The sequence below is a fragment of the Phasianus colchicus genome, chromosome 2 (genome assembly GCF_987193195.1).
Source record: "Phasianus colchicus chromosome 2, bPhaCol1.hap1.1, whole genome shotgun sequence".
Taxonomy (NCBI): domain Eukaryota; kingdom Metazoa; phylum Chordata; class Aves; order Galliformes; family Phasianidae; genus Phasianus; species Phasianus colchicus.
In genome coordinates, this window is record NC_143437.1 from 48,390,324 (window position 1) to 48,412,456 (window position 22,133).

At 41.4% G+C, this 22,133-nt stretch overlaps 2 protein-coding genes across 8 annotated transcripts in view; both read left to right on the top strand.

Annotated features, from left to right (window-relative positions):
* PLEKHG1 (pleckstrin homology and RhoGEF domain containing G1) overlaps positions 1-18,176 on the top strand; it is a 127,089-nt gene extending 108,913 nt beyond the window's left edge. For all 7 annotated transcript variants that reach the window (XM_031611976.2, XM_090135584.1, XM_031611982.2 and 4 more), the window contains 12 exons: positions 661-792; positions 3,137-3,319; positions 3,404-3,499; positions 3,629-3,715; positions 5,691-5,724; positions 6,882-6,977; positions 8,189-8,227; positions 8,678-8,700; positions 9,570-9,788; positions 10,251-10,367; positions 11,132-12,806; positions 15,139-18,176. In XM_031611976.2, the coding sequence (XP_031467836.2) occupies positions 661-792; positions 3,137-3,319; positions 3,404-3,499; positions 3,629-3,715; positions 5,691-5,724; positions 6,882-6,977; positions 8,189-8,227; positions 8,678-8,700; positions 9,570-9,788; positions 10,251-10,367; positions 11,132-12,806; positions 15,139-16,241 (3,804 nt within the window). In that variant the 3' untranslated portion in view covers positions 16,242-18,176. The remainder of the gene's footprint in view (positions 1-660; positions 793-3,136; positions 3,320-3,403; positions 3,500-3,628; positions 3,716-5,690; positions 5,725-6,881; positions 6,978-8,188; positions 8,228-8,677; positions 8,701-9,569; positions 9,789-10,250; positions 10,368-11,131; positions 12,807-15,138) is intronic.
* Positions 18,177-18,248: 72 nt separating this feature from the next.
* MTHFD1L (methylenetetrahydrofolate dehydrogenase (NADP+ dependent) 1 like) overlaps positions 18,249-22,133 on the top strand; it is a 139,218-nt gene continuing 135,333 nt past the window's right edge. Inside the window, exons 1-2 of the mRNA XM_031611998.2 lie at positions 18,249-18,444; positions 19,389-19,473. Of these exons, the coding sequence (XP_031467858.2) occupies positions 18,326-18,444; positions 19,389-19,473 (204 nt within the window). The 5' untranslated portion in view covers positions 18,249-18,325. The remainder of the gene's footprint in view (positions 18,445-19,388; positions 19,474-22,133) is intronic.

Sequence of the window (22,133 nt, forward strand, 5' to 3'; positions counted from 1 at the left end):
GAATAAGCAATTTTGTGCAAAAAATTATTGTTCAAATGAAAATTGGGTTTTTCCCACATATTTCACTGCTGGGGGTGGTTGAAAGAAGGTATAAGTACATATAAACATCCCTGATTGGTAAGTTTTTTGCGGAGAGAAATGATTGAGGAAGTGGGAACTCTTTCCATATTCAGTGAATTGAATTAAGCAAGTTTCGGAAATTCCTGCTTTATTGTTAACATTTTCCACATATGTTTCCTATTTCAGAGTCATGTTCTAGTGAAGTGTAAAGACACTGATCCTTATTTAAAATGTCTGGTGCTTTTCTTCTCTCCAAGTGTAAAGTAATGCCTAGTGTAATTCCATCAGTGTTTTGTAAGCATGTAGATACATCCTATGTTTTAAGAAAAGCCATTAAGCGCTGTCTGAAAAGGTTTCTTCCTACAAGTGTGCTGTGTTGTCTTTCTGTGCCTCTGTTTGCATCAGCTGCTGGACTGTCCATAAAAGCTTTGCACTCTTAGCCATCTTGTATTAATCAAATTGATAACTGCATGCAATAGAAACAAAGGCAGAAACATTGCATTCGGGTGATCACACTGTGAAGACAAAATATTACAGATAAAACATAGTATTGCATCAAGCTGGGAAAAATCATTTAGAAATTATTTTTTCTTGTCGTAGGAGATAGAAAATCACCTTGACAAGGACACTGAGGGCTATGATGTGGTGCTGGATGCCATAGATACAATGCAAAGAGTGGCATGGCACATAAATGACATGAAGAGGAAACATGAACATGCCATCAGGCTTCAGGTGAGTTCCCAAAGATATTTATTGGTGTTTCTGTAAGCTGTTTTTGTCAAGCTATATGCCGTCAGCATTTTTTAGTTTAATCTTTTTCTTTTATCTTTGTCAGTCAAAATTTAAAGTCCCATCGAGTATGCCTGTGGCTGTTTGATCTTAGAAACCATGGTCATAGCTGCTGCAGGAAAATCTCAGAAATCTCTTCTCTGCAAGCAGCATCCTGTACAGCATTTATTTTGCAGTAATATGGAACTTGAGATAACTTTTCTTTCTTCCTTTCCCTCAATTGTACAGCACTGCTGTACAACCCCAGGGCATGTCTTTGTTCAGAAATCCTGTGGTTTCCGATTTCTCCTTTTTGTGCTGATTAATTTTGTTTTGAGACATTTCTTGTGCTTCTTCTTCAAGTACTTCCCTCTTGGGCTTCTGAAGACTTTTTTGTGTAAAAAATATAAACCTAGAAACACGATAGCTAGGAAAAAGTTAACTTCACTTTGAGTGACAGATTTTTGAGGAGAAAGCAAAAGCTACACTGAATAATTTTTTGTCAAGAGTAAGCTACCTCATAGACTTCTTACAGATCCATCATTCTGTTTCAAACGCTTACAAACATCCAAGTGAAATGCCATTTTACATTACACTTTTGTCAGCAGTATTTATATTGCTTGAATTTTTTTTTTAAGTTAATAAAAGAGTTTAATAGGTTTATGCCATTCCAGAAATCTGTCTCATGTAATTCTTTTATTCCTTCATGTCTTTTAATATAAACTGTGCCTATTGGCCCTCATTTTTTTTTGTTTATACATAGGGGGAATGGGGTTACATTTGATAATGCTTTGCCTGCAGCAGTGTAACCTTTGCCACACATTGCTGGAAGTGCATGCTAATGACTTCTACAAACAGTTTGCTATAAATCTAACTAAAGATAACCAGTAATATATTTGGCAATAGAGAGGGCTAAATGCTCTTGGAAAAGTGCACATTATAAATTTATTAAGCAGAGCTGGCAAATGTATGAGCTTGTGAAAAACGTTTGTGTTACCCTTTCTAAAAGTAAAATCTGTTTCTGCAGCCACAGGGGGGATAGGTCTTCTGTGAGCTCTCACACTGCCATTGTCTGCAGTTCTGAAAGTACTGCAACAGTGATTCCAGCGCCGAGTCTCCCTGGACACTGGTGAAACTGATTGCTGTGCTACACTCCGACTTATTTACAAGTTCCTTAAGGGACCTTAAAAATGCAATGTTTGGTTATGTTTTTGTTTGATTTTGGTTTTTTAAAGAGTTTTGCATGTACTCCAAAATGTGCTGCTCTGTGCATTTAGGTTTTCTTCCTGTGTATGCTCTAGGCTGCATTTGGGCTCAAATATACCAGAAAGATTTATATCTGATGGCTGTATGAAATGTCTTAGAGTCCAGTTCAGAATGAGGAAATCTGTCTGCTTTGCTAATGCTACCCAGGTTAAAGTCCAATGGAAGTTTTAAAAGATTTCTCTACTTAAGGTTTAGTCTGCTCTTAGTTTGCTGTACTGTGCTGAAATTTTGTATCCGTGCCTCTGACAGAAAAAATGAGCAACTTTAGGAAACAAAAATAGTCCTAGCCAAGAACAAATTTTTTAAAATGTTCTTAGATATTTCCCTGGCATTCTTCTCTTAAATGATAAATAGAATCATAGAATAACTCAGGTTAGAAAAAACCTTAAAGATCATTGAATCCAACCACGACCTAGCCATACTACCCTAACAACCCTCTGCTAAATCATGTCCACATCCAAATGGTTTTTAAACATATCCAGAGATGGTGACTCAACCACCTCCCTGGGAAGCCCATTCCAGTGCTTAACAACCCTTTCTGTAAATAAGTTTTTCCTGATATCTAACCTAAACTTACCCTGGAACAACTTAAGGCAATAAGCTGAGAAATATCTATGTTACATCTACAGATCATTACAAGTGCAAATAAATCTTGCCACCTTTAAGCAATCAATTGACCAAATCACTTCTGGAATTTTGGTCTTCTGAGAAACATCTCCACACCTCCCAGGGGCATCTGCTCTGGTGAGCCTATCAGACAGAGATACAGGCAACCCTGGGAAACTCCAGGCTCTTCACTGTGTTCCCCCAGACATAACCAGGATTCAGGAGGGCACGCTTTAGCCTGTGCTTAGCATCAGGTGTGCAAGCACCTGGCTGTGATTCGCACCTAACCCAATAACCACAGCACCAGCATACAGTCACTTTGTGCTGTTGAGTGTCATATAGGAGAGCAGGAATGGCCTCAGCAGATTGATCTTTGAATCTATTTATGTAAAAGCACTGATATGCATGTCGATTGTTCTCCTTTGATCTGTTGCAGGAGATACAGAGTTTGCTCACCAACTGGAAAGGGCCAGATCTCACTAGTTACGGGGAGCTGGTTCTAGAGGGAACGTTTCGCATTCAGCGAGCCAAAAATGAGCGCACGCTGTTCCTCTTTGACAAGCTGCTGCTAATCACAAAAAAGAGAGATGAGATGTTTGCATACAAAGCTCACATCCTGGTATGTCAGAGAGCAGGTTATCATGTGCTGTCTTTCAATCTCTGAAACTTGTATGATTCACAGTGCCGCATCTCTCTGTTACAGTGTGGGAATCTTATGCTGGTTGAAGTAATACCGAAGGAACCACTCAGCTTCAGTGTCTTCCACTATAAAAATCCCAAGATGCAGCATACTGTCCAGGTATGACAGAAAACTCCTTGCCCACTGCATAGCCCGATTGATGCCCATATGCTATTCCTGACCCTGTATAGTGCAGGAATGCTCTTTCTTGTGGTGCTGATTTTTTTTTTTTAATTTTATTTTTATCAGGCAAAATCACAGCAAGACAAACGGCTTTGGATTCTTCACTTGAAGAGGTTAATTCTAGAAAATCATCCTGCTAAAATTCCTGCCAAGGTAAAAATAATAAAAAGATATATAAAACTCAACTCCTTGATGATATGTAGCACGTGGCAGTTTTGTTAGCTGTGAGATGAGTTGCAATTTGGAGAAAGTTTAAACTCTCGGATATTGATATGTTCTTTTCTTATATCTTTGAAAGTCCCTAAGAATTAATAGAAAGATTCCACTAAAAGCATCTACTGGGGTTGGTACATGAGTAGAAGAATTTAACCCGGATAGCAGCATTTCTGTCCACATCAGGATTTGCCCACTAAGACATGAGCAACAGCAGTGCAGTGTCAGAAAACTCTACTGGAAGAGCATACCTTGGCTTGAAACTGCCTGTCTGCATGACACTGAGGTGTGCTAATTGCAGCATGTGTAGACATTGCCAAGCTAGTTTGAATCTGTCCTGGTTAGATAGCATAGCAGCGAAGGCATTTCCAGCATGTGCTTCGCTTTGCAAATGCACACACCCATCCTGAGCCCTGCATCTTTAGCTGGGACACCTAGGCCCTTTTTTGTGAGCCAGGAAGTGTTAGGACAGAGAAAACAAGGCACAGTTCTACATTTTCTCATAGATGTCAGATACCTACTGATACAGTCTTCATAGCTGTAATGCCTGCAAGAAGGGAAATCTGGTCCTTTTATTTATCAAATTCTGTCTTAGACCTCTGGGTGATATTTCCCAGTATAACTTACTGCATTTTCACACTATTCAGAGTTAACTCCATCCATGACTCACGGCAATGACTCTGGTTGGAAGCAAGATTTTATTTTTGATATTTTTTTCACCAAATTTTTCTTTTCTATTACCATTTTCACTCATTTTTATGCTGTAATGACTAAATAAGTGTCACCTGTGACTGGCATACACAGAGGTGTATTAAGAAACATTTTCAACAATAAAACAAAAGGAGAGTTAATGAGGAAGAAGTCATAGCAATTGCATTTTGTATTTCTTCTTATATATTTGTTCAACGGATGTCACTGAAGATATAATGATTACACTGGCATTCATGCTTGCAGTGTGAATATTTGTCACAATCCATTTGATTGTAAAAAGAACTGCTTCAGCATGACTTCCTATATTTCGTATAACTTCTGTGTATTTTTTTCACTATGGATTTTTTTATCAATGGAAAAAAATTACCTTATAATGCCATTTTCAGTTCTGAGAAATAATTTCTTTTGAGGAAGAAAAAGTCTGACCAAATAAATCTCTGAGATCTGCAAACGTTTTGGCAAATTTGTGCTTGCTATTCATCAGACTCTTCTCTGCCTGGCTTTTGAGGGATTTAATAGTAGTCCACACGTGACACCTGGTGGAAAATCACTGAACTACACCCAGAGAGAATCAAACAGGTTAACTCAGTTGATATATTTTAGTTTATTTTCTTTCTGGCTGATGCACTTGATAAAACATCCTGCTTATTTTCCTTAAAGAAAAAGGTAGTTTTTGGTGGCTGAAATCTACTTGTATGCATCACCACCTCCTTCAGAAATTCCCCATCCCAATGGGTACCGTGAGTTCACAGTCCTCCCTTCCCACTGAGAGTGGAGGCAGACTTGCCATGTGCAGAGAACAACAGTTTTTTTTTTGTGATGCTCTGGAGATAAACTCCAGTAAACTCCTGCTTTCAAAATTCTTCTCAATGTATGTAAAGTGTGAAGCATAGAGACCAGGAGAAAATGGCAATGCCAGCAGTATTTCTTAGTTCAAAAATTAAACTTAACTGTCTGGAAAAAAAGAAAAGAAAAGAAAAGAAAAGAAAAGAAAAGAAAAGAAAAGAAAAGAAAAGAAAAGAAAAGAAAAGAAAAGAAAAGAAAAGAAAAGAAAAGAAAAGAAAAGAAAAGAAAAGAAAAGAAAAGAAAAGAAAAGAAAAGAAAAGAAAAGAAATTTGTAACGTTCAACATAATAAATCCTTCAATTTGTAGTTTATCTTTTTCAATTTTCCTTTTTTCATTTGTTTGTGTTCTTCTCTTTCAGGCCAAACAGGCAATTCTAGAAATGGATGCCATACGTAAGTTGATTGTTTTTTGCTTTCATTTTAAAAAATGAACAAAACTCCCTTCAAAACCTCAGCTTTGAATGTTGTTTCCATCTGAAATGGGAGAAGGTCATGTTTACGTTCCTTGAATTATGACTTTGGTGGGAAAAAAATAAAAAATGTTTGCAGATCCTTTGGGACTCTTTGGGCACTGCATTGATGGATCTTTATCCAGCAAGTTATGTCTCATGATTAAAAAGGAAGAGGCAGATTAGACCTTCTGTAAATACTGGTTATTCTGTTTTTCTTATGCCATGCTGACTCAATGTATGGTCTTTCCTGCTTCTGTGGCATAAATTCATTTTGGCTAGAACCCACTGAATAAAAAATGCAGATCTATGCACATACTGCTGGTATCACTTTCTTATGCTGGCAGACCTGCTGCTGGAGGAGAGTGAGGGCAGCCACAATGTGCACAGACTTAACTGGGAGCTCAGCAGGGGCACTCAGTATGGGGCTGCCTGTGCTGGCTGCCCTGTCATCCGAGTGTGGTTGGGCTTGTGGCTGTGATGGAAACCAACTGCATCTATGGTGCAGTCTCAAGAAAGCTTCATGCTGAGACCCAACATTCTAGTGCTTTACACATGTTTGACTGAAGAGTTTAGCCACCTGTCACAGGAGTCAAGATTCAGGAGGGCACACAATGCTGCTGCTGCATGTTCTGAATCCAGGTCCCTCTGCACCGGCCTTTCTGTTGCACCTCTTTGGTGCCTTTCATGCTTTTGTGTTAGCTCTTTTTGTTGCAGCTGTTCCTGGCAACAAAGGGAAATGAGAACAATAACCTTACACTGGAAGTGCTTGAATCATGGAGTAAAGCAGCCTTGTTATTTATTTACATAATTTTTGTGAAGAATGGGTTGAGAAGGCTCAGACTGAGATACTAGCAAACAATTGAAGATAGTAATCGTGCTATCAGTGTTCTGGGTTAGCAATCTGGATCAAGGTGCAATTAAATGGTCAAAATGTTTCTATGGCCAAGTGCCTAAGTTACCTGTAGCTGTGAACCGTGCTTATTTTGCTTCAGGCTCCCATGTACTACGGTGTGAATCACACAGGAAAGATGGCACTGCCCCCATGGAGCTGCTGAGACCTGTGCAGTTAACACACCTTTGCCTCTGCTTATTCCACAGATCACCCAGGATTCCATTATAGCCCCGAGGGAGAAACTAAATCATCGTACCAGGTTAAAGAAGGCACTACTCAACAGAGAGTGAGAAGGAAATCAGGTGAATAATCTCATTTTAATAAATGAAGATGATAAGGAAAAGCAAGATGGATTGTTTAGAGTTGGTTGAGTCTGTGCATGTTACACTGGTCTTTAGCTTACACTCCACTGAGATTCTGCAGAGCTCAGTTCCTCTGATACACAAGTGAAATATCTTGTTAACCTTTGTTGTTTGTGCAGTTTAATTCTTGTATCCACCATTTGCATTTCATTTCATGAATATACATTCCTAAGGGTGGATGCATAAACAACAGTTGATATTTTCTAATGGACAGAAGAATGCATGAACAGGAAAGCCAGTCACATTATTTAAATCTGACCTTTCTTGTCCTCCCCTTCCCAAGTAATTATTATCTCAGAAGTGATTCTATCTTATGATAGGCTTGTTACTTCAACATTTAACTACTATTTACTTACCATAATGTCTGCCATAACCATCTCTTAAATCTCTATTGAACATTAGTTCACTTCTGTTTTTCTCTCTACTGGTTCATAGATCCATAATTATTGTTAGTTTAGTCTTGAAGACATTACAAATGCCTGTGTAGTTGAGTGATATTGCAGTCCCTGTGCTCAACTATTTAAAGACAATTCTTACTAAGATAAGATGTGTAACATCGTGTACTGGGAGTGACTTAAACAGGATTCATGAGAGACTGATGTTGTGATTTATTGTATAGTGGCACTGGTGTCCAAAAACCCAAACTTTTTTAGGCATCTTCCTCTGTTTCTGAGGTGAAATAAAGGATGCTCTTTTGCCTATAAAAGGAATACTTCAGAATGCTGATTGGATGGATGGATAACATTCAGCTACTTACAATTTAAAAACATTGCCTTATAGATATTTCTCAATACCTCATACATATGTATGTTTTGAATATGGAAACCTCCAGCAACTCAAAGCAGTAGCATAGGTGAGAACCAAGTCTTATGAAACCAGGAATCTTAACCTGGGTTTAAAATTTATGTGTGTTTTGTTGTATAGAGAGCAGCTGATAGCTGGCATTAGGAACTTGTAAGTACTTTGGTAACAGCTGTTGGTATAACATTTCAAGATATTTTATTTTTCTAAGAATGTGAGTTAGCTGAGTGAGTAAGAACAGAAGATCTGGCTTTCCCGCCAGGAGCTTAAATTTTGATGTCTGTGCTATGCAAAGATATCTATAGCTTTCTTTGTGATGCAGGAGTGCTTAAACACATTGTCTTTTTCAGAACCCTCATCCAGAGTCCATAAAGTTTTGAAGTCAAATGGTAAGCTGCTTCCTCTACTGCTTTCTTACCCAGTGTTTCCAATTTTGTAGAACAAGTAAAAATGTATCCTCTTCTCCTGTAACTTACCCTAAATACACATTTGAGAGGCAAAGAAAACAAAATCTCATGTTTAAATCTAATATTTCATTTTCCATGCTTGGGTTTTGGCCCTGTTACTGTCTTAGCAACTGGTAATTGAACACCAGGAGCCAGCCACTGTGAATAGCTGCCCTCATTACATCATTCTGTCAAATCAGGACCTCAGGTGGAAATGTCATAAAACTACTGTTTTCTCTTGTTTTATCAGAGACCTTCAAGTGAATATTGCTGTTTCATTTGATCCTCTTTTGGGAATTCGTAATTGAGATATGAGTGTAGCATTATGCCAGTGGCATAGGTTGATAGCTGTTTGACTATTCACTTATAATGAAGTATGTTTCTGTTTTCCAGATATAAGCCCAGATATGCAGAAGGTAGGCCATTTCTTGTACTTCTTGCTTTGCACATTCAAATAGCACATAACTAAGAAGAATATATTTTCTGTAGAATCCACATCTCCTTGGCCATGTTGGTTAAAGAAAGAAACAAAAACGTAATTGTTGTTTAGTGTCTCCAGTAGCATTATTGAAATTAAAGAAACACAGCTAGCTACTTCAGGAATATCTAGCAAACAAAAATTGGCTGTTCTACACATTCTTGTACCTTAGAGCACAGTATAAACAACTATTAATGTCCTAGTAGTTCTTATAAATACCATTATAATCACAGAAGTGCCGTGTGTAAAGATAGTGTGTATTCTTTGGAGAATATTTTTAAATGAAATCTCTAGCTCTGTAGTTTTAAATGGGAAAAAAAAAAAAAAAAAAAAAGAGCTTATTCTTTTACAATTCATATGCTATATGTAAATCATAATATGTGACCAGAGTCAATATAACTTAAGCACGATGTAAATAAGCATTTCTCATTTACACATTTTTTGTAAGAATTTGTTACAAAGTGCAGTTTGAAAATCTCCTGTTGAATTCCAGGTCCTGATCTTATTTGGGATGTGAATTAAGAAGGAGAGTTTGTGGAAAATTTGTTAACAGGGTACATTAGATGTGGCTTAATTGGGATGCCATATAACTGAAGCCCATAATTATATACATTTATCTTTTTTTTTTTTTTAGTTCCAAGTATTATATGGAAAAATTCTGATTGCTTTAATTCTTTGCTTATACATCTCATTTCAGCACAGCAAACTGAATGTAGCTTAATCACTGTCTAGAAGACTGATGCAAAGCAGTGCCATACTGAAATATATAGTTTATGTAACTTTTAATCAATGCTTTTATTTCTTAAGCGGATCTGTATTGAAGGAGCCCTGTTATCTCAAGCCACCAAACTAGGATCAAATGAATCCCTGCTGAATTCTAGGAAAAAGGGTTCATTGGAATCCAGTGGGCTAGAGAGCCAATTTCAAGGGTCCACTGAGCCAGCCTACAACAGTGATCAGGATGAAAATCTCCAAACATCTGCTGCAGAACAGGTTGATGCTGATGATGAAGAAGAATCTGAACAGGTAGGAAAAAGAATAGAATAATTTTTTTTTTTCTCTCCTGGAGTGGATGGAAAGTGGATTAAAAGTACCTGTAAAATTGCAAGGAGGCTTGAACATCTTAGAAGTATTTGCAACTTCTTCTCCTTATAAATATTTTAATTTTAATTTTTATAAATATTTTATTTCCTTTCTCCTAATCCAGTTCCTGTGTATTCTTCTACATCTGTGTTCTCACACATTCTGCTTTCATCTCCTTTTGACAAGCTGTATGGATTGACTTCATCTAATTGGTTATTATAAAGAAAGTTTTCTAGGCTCTGAGTCATTCCTGTGTGCTTTGAATACTCTTAAGCATTTCATTATTCAGCTATGGGTGCGTGACCTGGCTCTGCTATTCTAGCTCCTTAGTAACCTTTGAATATGGCTGCACAAAGCAGTGTGCATTTTAATGCTCCTAACTTGTTCTGTTCCTTTAAATCACAGGGAATGCAACAAAATTCACTACAGAAATCAAAAGGAGGAAGGAAAAGACTTAACAGTCAAGCTGCTGAAAATGTTGAAAAAAGGAGAAGTGTGAATCTCAACAAGTGTGAAATGCAGGTATATAAACTTTTTTACTTTGGCTTTGCTGTGCATCATAGGTACATTAAAGAAATGTATGGATTCCTTTAGGTAGACAGAGAAGTCATTCCATGTTTTTCATGTGCATGAACCTCAAAGAGTATTCTTTGGGGGGCAGGAAAACAAAACAAAGCAATAGACCTTAACTTAATCCAAAAGAAGGAATCTTCTCTCTCTCTGCCAGATACACCTACAGCATCCTTCACGTTTGCATTGGCAGGCATACGGCCTTGTTGAAAATGCTGAAAATTTACTCCAAAAAAAGAAAATGAAAAATTTTCAATGGCATGTGCTAGAGAGCACAACATACCTTTCTGCTAGGATTATACGCAATGGGAAAGGGAAGAGAACAAAACTTTTGGCACAAGACCAGAGTAAGATTAGTTAAATCTAATTGTGGAACTGCAGAGTTAGCATAAAATGTTTAATCCAACCCTGCCAAATAAATTTGCCTTTAATTACTCATGCTTTAGCATGATCCCAGTGTCTTTTATTTGAAGTAAGGTGATATTAAATGCCAAGAGTGAACTCTGAGCCAGAGAAAGGATTAAGGGACAAAGTAATCTGGCACTGACACCATGGTTTCCCTGCTCTCTAGTGAGCAGCCTGCTTATCCTACCCATTTCCACCGGACTCCATGCTGCAGGACACCCTGATAATGTGAAAGTTCTGTGAACAGAGAGAATCTTTGTATTATTGCAGGGCACAGACTAACATTACCTGCATATTTCAAATCTCCACAGAGCTCCAAGGATCCTTCAGATGAAGAGTCAAGCCAGCTGAATACTGATCTCCCATTTTCCTGTTCAGCTAGACAGTCGCAGTCACCCAGACAGTTCAACACACCCCAGAACAACTCACTGATCATGAATATCCTGGGGGGAACCACCTCTGTCAGAAACATCTGGACAGACCACCAAATCAGGCAGGCATTGTTTCCCAGCCGGCGTCCACCTTATGAGAATGAAGATGATGATGATGATTATCAGATGTTTATGCCATCGATGTCTACATCCAACACTGGTTCAGCTGTTAGTGGAGAAAGGAGGAGTCACTCCGATCGGCCGTGCAGCTGGCACCTGGGGGTAGTGCATCAAAATGAAACTCCTAGCTCCAATCGTCATAAAATCGTTCGAAGGGCCAGTAGTGCTGGTGAGAGCAACACGTGTCCAACCATCACCAGATGTAAGATCAGTGAGCGCAGTTCTCGAAGGGATGTGAAAAGAACAGAGGTGAACAGTATGAATGCATATCCTGAATCTTCAGAGGAGCTGACCATTGATGATATTGAACATGTTTATGACAACATAAGCTACGAAGACTTGAAGCTGATGGGTCTGACAAGAAGGGAAGAAACACACCCTGGTCCCCAGAGATCTGCTAGAGACTCTCTTTATGAGGAGGAAAATAAAAGCAGCTTAAATTCACCCTCCAAAAAGAGGACAGCAAGTCAAAGCAGAGCCTCCCTTCATGCTAGCAGGGATGAGATCCTACTTGGTAGAGAAGCACCTGCTTCAAGTTTGGATGAGCTCAGGATTGTTGAAGATAACATCTATGACACCATTGTGCTTCCAGAAACACCACTATTGAAATTTAAACATGATCCCTTAAAATGTTCTAAAAAGCGGAGTTTTCTGGGCATGGAAAAAGATGTGACATGTTCTGACAATCTACAGCAGTTTGTTTCTGAAGAGAGTCTCCAGTTCAGTGAAGATGAGAGTCCTTACCATCGTCTTCCCATTGACAATGACTATCTGAGCTTAGTAGATAGCTCTTCCAATTCTGACTCGCTGTCCCATAAGTCTGCAGCAGATAAACTCTCAGAGGAAGTAGATGAGATCTGGAATGACCTGGAAAACTACATCAAGAAGAATCAGGAAAAGACAAGAGATCGGCATCTTGCAGCCTTTCCTGTTTGTAAAGATGATATACAGGAAAGGCTGCATGCTGGTAGTACACCCGAACTGAGTAAAGATGTAGAGTACTCATTGTCTACTCTCTCTCTTCCAGAAACTCCTATTTTCCCTAAAACTGTGAAACCCAGGGCTGCCACCATAAGTGAGGCTAGTCTCAGGCTTGAAGACACCATGGCATGCAAGGAAAGCTCTTTAGCAAGTCTGAACAGATCTTCCTTCTCGGGTGAGGTGCCATTTGTGGATAGCCCATACGAATCTGCCAATAGTATTCTGTCCAGTGCACATACAGAGTGCATGGAAAATGACCTGGCTATTGTGGATAAAACGAAGAACAGAGTTTTTATGATGGCAAGGCAATACAGTCAGAAAATTAAGAAAGCTAACCAGCTTTTGAAGGTTAAAACTCCTGAGCAGGAGCAGCCAGCTAGCAGACAACAGAAAATGAAGCACAAAGATCTTGCTGCTATTCTGGAGGAGAAGAAACAAGGTGGTCCTGCTATCGGTATGTTAAAAATATTTCTGTACAGATTTACTTTTTTAGGTACTTATAGTGAAATTCATATACTGAATTGGAGGATAGAATCTTCTTTATCTTATTAGCTGAATATCAGTACTGCATTTTTGGTGTCATGGTTTTATGACACTGAAAGGAATTTCCTGTGACTGCTTCTGATGTGAATAGTCTTTTATATCTCAATAAACTCTTGCCGTTACTTGATAAAATTGGGAAGAATTGGTGGGGTGTTGGCAGGAGGGATAGGAAATAGAAATCATGCCTGAAGCATCACTGGCTGCTTTACCAAAAAGAAAAAAAAAAACAAACAAACCAACTAACAAAAAAAAAAAAAACGAACAAAAAAGCCCCAAACCTGCAATTATTTCCTTTAATAGAGTGATCTTCCTATTTTTAATAAAAAGGTGCAGAGATTTGCCTTCATAAACCATGTAGATTTGTTCAGGTAACATCCACATCACACTTACAAGCGTAAGGAATGGGGTCAGATAAGAAGGTTGGTCTTCTTATTCTCTGTAATGAATGTGCAAAGTAATGGATATGCTGCAAGAATTCTGGAGGTTTTTTGTCCATATTCAGTTGAAACAAATTGGAGATGTGAAGCCAGTGGACTCGACACACTAGTGTCATTATCGCCTTTATAAAAGTCTCTAAATATGCCTGCATTGGAAATAGTGTGGCCAGCAGGAGCAGGGAGGTAATCATCCCACTGGTGAGGCCGCACCTCGAGTATTGTGTTCAGTTTTGGGCCCCTCACTACAAGAAAGACATTGAGGCCCTTGAGCGTGTCCAGAGGAGGGCAATGAAAACTGGTGAGGGGTCTGGAGCACAAGTCCTATGAGGAGCGGCTGAGGGAGCTGGGATTGTTTAGACTGGAGAAGAGGAGGCTCAGGGGAGACCTCATTGCACTCTACAACTTCCTGAAGGAAGGCTGTGGCGAAGAGGGGTTTGGCCTCTTCTCCCAGGCAATGAGCAGGACCCGGGAAAATGGCCGCAAGTTGTATCTGAGGAGGTTTAGGTTAGACATGAGGAAAATCTTTCTCTCAGAAAGTGGTCAGATGCTGGAATGGCCTGCCCAGGGAGGTGGTGGAGTCACTGTCTCTGGCAGTGTTCAAGAGGTATCTGAATGAGGAACTGCGAGATCTGGTTTAAGTAGCTTGTGGTAGCAGTGGTAATGTGAAGACGGTTGGACTAGATGATCTTATAGGTCGTTTCCAACCTTGTGATTCTATGATTCTATGATATTCCATTTACCAGGCTATTTTCAGAAAGTTTTTTTCCATTTTGTCATGAAATGGTATATAATTGGAACTGTCTGTTTCCTTTATCCTGTGGTGGTGTCTGCAATTAGATCAAATGTAGTAAATATTATATATATATATATACCAATATATACCATATATCAAGTCATGCTGGCAGAATTGCTCAAGAATTAAACACTGAGGCAAATTCTAAGATTGAGAATTTGAAAAAACATCCCAGAATTCAGTATAGAACCAAATTTCAGCAGTACTTAAAAGGCCTCTGACTGTTTCCTACTAACCATTTCTCTCAGTGAGATACCATTGGCTTCATAATCATCTCTTGGAAGCCCAGCAGTGCATTTCCTTGCTCTGATATGGCATGAAAGCTACTGTGAATCTGCTCCCTCTGGTGTCTCTCTGATGCAAAAATCCTCTCTCCTACACCAGCCTTTCAACCAGATGTCACTGTCTCCTCTCCACCTCCCTTCACAGCTCTCAGACTCTTGGGGGTAAGGAGGGAAAGGAGGAGAAAGAGCAATCAGGCAGGTCATTAGCCTTCCTGTCTTTTCCCAGTGTAAAAATAACATAGAAAAAAAATGAAAATTGCATTCTTTCATGCTTTCACCATACTTTTCTGCATTTAGCTGGATGGGTTTTATTTGTAAGACAAGCTTCAAGCTAGGGAACAGGCTGCAGTTACAGCTATGTGAAACAGTGGTCTGGTCAAACTATACTTCTGGCCAGAAGGTGCAGACTTGTAACAAGGGTAAGAGGCTGGAAGGCGCTTCAGCTCCACTAAGCTCTCTCTCTCCAAGGTAGGGCAATTATGCCTGTGTCTTATTGGTAGGATTCAGGTTTAGAGGAGTGAAATCATTTTCTTTTAAGATGAAAACTTAACACTCTGGTTACTTGAAAATACAAGATGATGAAACAGTTTCAGATTTAATAGTAGTTTTTTTTATAAGTCTTTTGTTTTCTTTTTTTACTGAGACCAAAGAGTTTTGGGATCTTCAAATTTTTATGTGACTCAAATGAATGGATCGCTTTGTCTCAATTAAAACCTCTCTCTTCCCTAGGTGCCAGGATAGCTGAGTACTCCCAGCTTTATGACCAGATTGTCTTCAGAGACAGCTCACCCAAGGTCCAAAAGGAAGCCTGGGCCAGCCCTCAGGAGCCCTCAGCTGTGAGGTTTTCCACACCTCTGGCTAGCACTCTTCCCTGTGCCCAGGTCACTGGTGAGTGCTCCAGAGCAGAGGATTGGCTTTTGCACTCTACCTACAGCAATGGTGAGTTGGCTGACTTTTCTCCATGGCCAGAATCCCAAGACGCAAAGTCCAAGAGCTCGTATGCAGAAGCTGTGACAAAAAACAGTCCCAGACAGCTGCCGTCGGCCTGCTCAGTGCCTTCCCTTCAGATTTCTAACCGCTTGCATGTCCCAGCGCAGAGGTGGAGTGCAATTATCAGCCAACCTAACAAAGAAAACTTACACCAAGATCATATCTATAACTCCCTTGGGAGAAGAGTGAGCAGTATCAAACCACAGACATACAGTAGGTCACAGTCATCTTCTTCGATTGTGGTCAATAGATCTGGAGAATCAATTGTATATCCTAATGAAGCAGACAAGAAAACGCTTCATTCCGATAGGAACTTCCGTCTCAATGGCCATCAAGCGCTGGGTATTGCTTCAACCTGTACAGGGCCTGATATGAGGAAGCAGGTCCCTGAGAACTATTCGGATATGATTTTGCAGGATTCTCAAAAAGTCCTGAGAGTAAACAGGCCCTCCCCTCTGACTGCACAGATGGCAACTCAGAACTATTTTTCTAATTTCAAAGACACTGAAGAGGGGGAAGGGGATGATGATGACTATGTTGAAATAAGGTCTGAAGATGAGGGGTCTGATGTGGAGGCTTCTCAGAACCAAACAAGGAAACTCGATCCTAAATTGCACAACACGGACACTGATCCTTCTGAAACTCTCTGCGGCAAAACTGTGTCTTGTACTCCTGCAAAGCCCACTGGCAGCAAACACACGCTTACCCCATATCTGACTGCATACACTGATTCAGATAAACTGAATGACTACCTGTGGAGAGTGCCATCTCCCAACCAGCAGAATATTGTCCAGTCTTTACGAGAAAAGTTTCAGTGTCTTAGTTCCAGTAGCTTTGCTTGATGCTTTCAGTGATCTCTAGCTGTACTGCCTTAACATGAAGAGTATATACTGGGACAATCAGTACTGGCATTATGTATTTCTGTATTATTACACTATCAGGCATTGTATCACAGTAATATTGTAAATAGATTTTTTTTAATGGTTTAGAATCCTGGAAGTTAAAAGGCTACGTGTGCACTGTCTGCTGTCTTGCTCCATAATGCAGGTGGACTTATGATCCCATATGGAGCCTCTGTATCTTTCTTCTGCACAGCTCAGTTTCTTGCTAGGTGTGATACCTTTTTTTTTTTTTTTTTTTTTTTTTAAGCTGTCTAACCCAGGTTTGACACTGATTCTTAAGCCATGTTACCACATGGGAACCTTAGCATTTGAACTTCTGAGTTGTGACCAGTTCTGTTCTTACAATGACTCTGTTTGCACATGGTTACATCCATAAATGTGCAAACTTCTAAGCCAGGTTCTGGTAATGATGGCATCATGCTATATGTGCAGTTGCACAAAGCTGCTGCACATTACTTCTCAAAAAGAGAGATTCCAAGTCTACAGGACCAATACATGAGTTACCAAATATACTATGTTGATTTAGAACAGACTTCTTATGTTTTAAGCAGAACCTAGTCCTAGTGCTTATGAGAGATGCTGATAGCTGTGTCTGGAGCCTTTCTACTTGCTGTGGCTGCACAGTTGGCAGAGAATGGGCAGAGACATCTTTTTATGTGAATCTGTCAATGTGAGATCATCCTTGTCCAGAGGGTATTTGGGACAGCAGAAGGGAATTCTGCTGCTTATGTAGATGAGTGCTAGCTTTGTGCCTGTAGTGTATGGGACATGCAGACTAAATCAGAGCCCAGCAGTGGAAAGCCACTGCATGTGGCTTGGTCAAGTGCAATTGATACACAGTGATCTGGAGGTTTCTCACATCCCATGTCAGTAACCCTGAGAGAGAATGGGACTTGTGTGTGTGCTTGGGTGAAACATGCTGAGCTCAGGCTGTGGACTGTTTCTACAGTAGTGCTGGCTGAGGTACAGGCTGCTTCCTCCAGGGCAGGGTGGGGTGAAAGAGGCATCTTCAGAACAAGGTGGGCTGAATATAATTCAGTGTCTATATAAGAAGTTGAAACACGAGAACGTATTCCATTCTTTTGCAAATAATGTACAGAGTAAACGCTCCCATTTACAACAAGAATAGACTTTCCATTGTGATGCACATTTACTCTGTTTTGTCATGGTTGCACAGCTTTGGATTCTGTTACTTGAAAACAATGTACCAAGAAGAAAGCCTCAGTATGTCTACACTGACCATCCTGTGTGATTGCTATTCTGTTTTGGTGCTTAAGTTCTTCAGATGATGCAGATAAAGCCAGTACCAAGTTACACATATCAGTATGTAAAGGAGCTGAAGTACTGTTTTTATTAACCATGTATGGCTCCCCTCAGTTACTGCACTCCCGGACTTGCTGTCTACTTTCTCCATTGGTTATCATGAGCAAAACCCAAAGTTATCAATGTACAGCTAATACTTGTAGAATAAGATTTAAGGACTTGAATTTCTTAGAATGGATTAAATTATTTACCAGCTGCATTGATTGGTCACTCACTCGTTGCATGTACCAACTTGTGCAAACCAGCAGCAGTGATGCTCTGCACAGATGGAACCACAGCCAGCCTGATAAAATTAGCAATGTACAGAATTAGGCTGCCGAGAAGTAGTGGAGCCCATATTTATTTATTAGAGCTTGTAAAGTACTGTAAATACCCATAGGAGTTGCATCTGTGCTTTGCCCCCGCACCTCTATGTTGTTTGGAACTCGCACCTCGTGCAGTGGGTGCAGATGGGAGGAAAAAAAAAAAAAAGGAAAAAAAAAAAAAGGGAGGTGTACCAGCGCGTAACTTGTCTCCCAGGGACCATTTCATACTATTTGTAATAAACGTGGAGTATGCAACGAGCTGCGGTTCTTTTCTTTCGGAGGAGGGCACAAGCGAGCGGGGCTCCGCCGGGGCGGGCGGGGCGAGCAGTACGTCCCACCCGCCCCTTGGTCGGCTCTCCGCCCCGGCTCCGCAGCCAGCGCGCAGCCCGCAGGAGAATGAGAAGTGAAGTGCTGCGGCTCTGCCGCCCGATGCGGCTGTGCTTCTCTCTGCCCTTCGCTGCCGCCCCGTACCGGGCGCTGAGCGGGTGGCAGGCAGCGGGCGGCCAAGCCGCGCGGTAAGCGGAGCGCGAGGGGAGGCGGTGCAGGCTGATGCAATAGCGGGGGGAGGAGGACGGAGAGGAAGAAGAGGAAGAAGAAAAAGAAGAAAGGGTGGGGGGGTGGTTGGGTTGCCTCGGCTGAGGGGGGGGGTCTTGTGCTGGGGCGTTTCGGGCGGTTGCGGGGTGGTCTAGGTGAGGCTGCGCACGCGGATGTGCACGTGGATATGTGAGCTCTCCTCTCCTCCATGTGGCCGCTGAGACAACTTGCTGGTGACTGGCTTCTGCGAGGAGGGATGAGATAGTAAAACGCCTCTTTAGTCCGCCTCTTCCCAGTTAGCGGGGGCCAAATGTGGATCTCCCATTCCCTACAACGTGTCCTGTCGCCACTCCCTTTGTGCAGAAGGAGACGGAGCAGAACCCACGGCAACTCACCCGGGGATGTTTACCAGAGAGTGTTCCCAGTGCCTGGCTACGGTTCCTGCTGTTTTTCCAAGAAGTGGTGCAGCAAATAAAGCTCCTCTGTCTACCAGCTGCCCGCAGCCCCGAGAAGCATCCAGAAAATGGCAGTGTCACAGCCAGCGTTGTGTGAGGAGTTGTGCTTCCTCAGTCCTGAGCCAAGGATATGGAGGGCCTCACCTGGTCCCGAAGCGATGTGGAGTGCTGGTTCCTTGCTGTGGGGTCAGACAAACCTGATGAACAGAATACAGCTGTAAAGTTTAGGGCATGTTGGAGCACTGATGCATACAGCTGGAAAAGGAAGATATTTCAGTCTGTTTAGGTTTTCTGTAACTGGCTGCTGAATGCTGCCCTTCGCAATATATGGTAATTCTGGTGATTAAAAATGTACCTGCCAAAGCAACAGTACTGCTGACTAGTGGAGGCTTCCATTAACTGATGTTAGAAAGGTTTCATGTTTGATTGGATTCTTTTGCTAGAGATGTGCCTGTGTTGTTGTGTTGCAGCAAAATCACTGAGAATGCAAGAAAATCTTTGGCCTCTCTGAAGAGAGAACACCCCCGGCTTGAGCCAACGCTTGCCATTATTCAGGTATTTGTTCAGCTACTTACATGGGGAATAGTTGTAACAGATTCTTTCGGTGCTGTTTCCTGTTTGAAACTTCAGAGATTGTGATGCAGGAAGTAACCCTGTTTTTAAGCAAAATAGTGGCAGCAGGTAACCCCGTCGGCTTGCAGTTCAAGAGAGTGAATGCTTTCTCTTGCACTGTCTAAGTGAATTGATAGATGGTTTTAAAATCAAAGTAGTATTTCTCAGCATTTATTTTGCTTGAAGCTCTTGCAATCCTGCAAATAGTGCTGATAGGTGTGAAAATCAGGGTCTCTCTTGACTACTCTCTCCTGACATATCTTTGCCTGGCCAGAGGAAAGCCCTCCTTCTTCCTGCCCACCTTCCTGTCTGCGGCCAAAGCAGAGGAGCTGAGGGGAGGCCTCATTGCTGCTGCAGCTCTTTGTGAGGGGAGCAGAGGGGCAGTGCTGAGCTCTGCTTTCTGTGACAGCGACAGGGAATGGCATGGAGCTGTATCAGGGAAGGGGCAGCTGGGGGTTAGGGAATGGTTCTGCACCAGATAACGATGAGCATGAAACAGGCTGCCCAGGGCAGTGGGCACCGAGCAGCCCCGAGCAGCCAGATTTCAAGGGGTGTTTGGACAGCATTCTTAGACATAGGGTTTAATTTTGGGTGATGCTATGCGGAGCCAGGGGTTGGACTCAGTGATCCTTGTGGGTCCTTTCAAACTCAGGATATCCTCTGATACTATCCAGTGGGTTTTAATTGTAAAACCTAACTATATTTTTGAAATAGTAATAGTGATTCTAAGAGGCAGTACACTAACTTTTCTTCAGTAGGTATTCTGGAGAGGCTGAGTGAACAAATTCCCTCCATGACTGCTTTTCAAATAGCCCTCTGTATGGCTGTCAGTGTAAGATCTGACAGTAGAAATGACCCTCCTCTTGATGGCTTTCAGTTTCTTGCTTCTGCCTTGTCTCCATGCAGTTGCACAGTGAGCTGGAATTCATCCATGCTGTTCTGGACTGGGGTTACCTGAAGAAGAGGCTCCCGTTTCCCTACAGACTATTCTCCAGTCTGCATTGGCCATAGGAGTGTTTTATGCTGTCACTTGGGAAGGGACAACAGTGTTAGGTGGAATGGAGCAATGTGTGAGAAGTTCTGTCTCATTTGTGCTATAATTTAGGATGCATCAAGGCCTGTGTTTTGGTTTGGATCATGATTGTGCTTTAAACATACATTCCTGTGGTCCCTATTTACCCCACCTGATTTGCATTATGAGAGGTCTTTATAACATGTGGAGTCCTCAATCCTTCTGAGTGAAATTCACCCCTTGGGTGTTCTCCAGTTAACAGTCACTAGCTCTAGCCTGGCTGCAATGGCTGAAGTAGAATTCCCTGTATGTGTGTATTTGCTGAATTTGTACTCAAAGAGGGTTTATTGTAGTTGACTGATAGTGCTCTGCTTTACTGGGCAATGTGGGCAGAGCACTAAGGTCTGTGCTGCTGTCCAAGTGACATGTTGCAGCCAGAAGAGCATAGATGTCAATGAGATAACCCCTTGATCCAGTTGTTTGCAGCTGGTACAGTGTGCTGCCAATTCACTAGGGGAATGTGGAGTTTCACACTGAATCCACTCTATAAGTGCTGTCAGATGCCATCTGAACCTGATTGGCTTTGTGATTAGTAACCAGCATTTTTTGTAAACTGCCTTGAGACTGAGTAGAGGCTGTACCACAAGAATAACAAAAACTTGTGTTTACTTCTTAGTTATATTGAAGCTCTCTGCCCAGAGAGGTTGTGGAGTCTCTTTCTATGGACACCTACCTGCATGACCTATTGTAAGGAACCTACTTCAGCAGCAGGGGTTGGACACAGCGATCAATTGGGGTCCCTTCCAACTCCTGCAGTTCTGTGAGTCTGAGAATATAATATCTGGCATCTGGATCCTGTGCAGTGCTGGAGCTGTTGCCCTGTGACTATCAGCTGTGCACTGCCAGATTCTGCCCTGCCTGCATTGGTTGTCAGCTTGGCCTCCCCATGCTCTATGGATTGTGGTGAGACCAGGCTGGTGCAGGGACTTCTGCATGGAGTGAGCTCTTTTGATAGTGTGATGGGGTGGCTGAATTGCAGTCAAGCACTCAGTCCTGTTGGTCAGATCACTGTTGTGGGAATGCAATTCCACAATGTTCAGCATAAGGGAAAAGCTGGAGAGCTGTCCTTAACACACTCTATCCTTTCCTTGCCTTGGCATTAGGTTCACTGGTGTTCTCCATGCAGTGGCTCCTACAGTGCTCCTCATCCCTAGATGCCAGAGGAGTGGCAGTGTTGTGCCAGGGATACAGGCAGTGCTGGGCTCAGGAAGGGAGATGGAAGATATCATTACCTACTTTAAATTCTGCTGGTTTTTGTTGTTGTTGTTTTTGTTTTCTCATTTTTTTCAATCTTTTTGGAGGGTTAGTGAATTATTACAGACTTGGACCAAAACCATTTGTGTGACACCAGTTACAAATTAAACCAGTGCCAAATGAATGACTTGACTCCAGTGGGAAATCATTGGCACTGAGGAAGTCTTGAGGAAAAAGTTACATAGAATATGTGTATAGAATTGTAATAAACTCTTTAAAAATAGTTTATTGTAGTCCTGTTGTCTGAATTGGAAGATAGATTTTGTTTGTAATCATT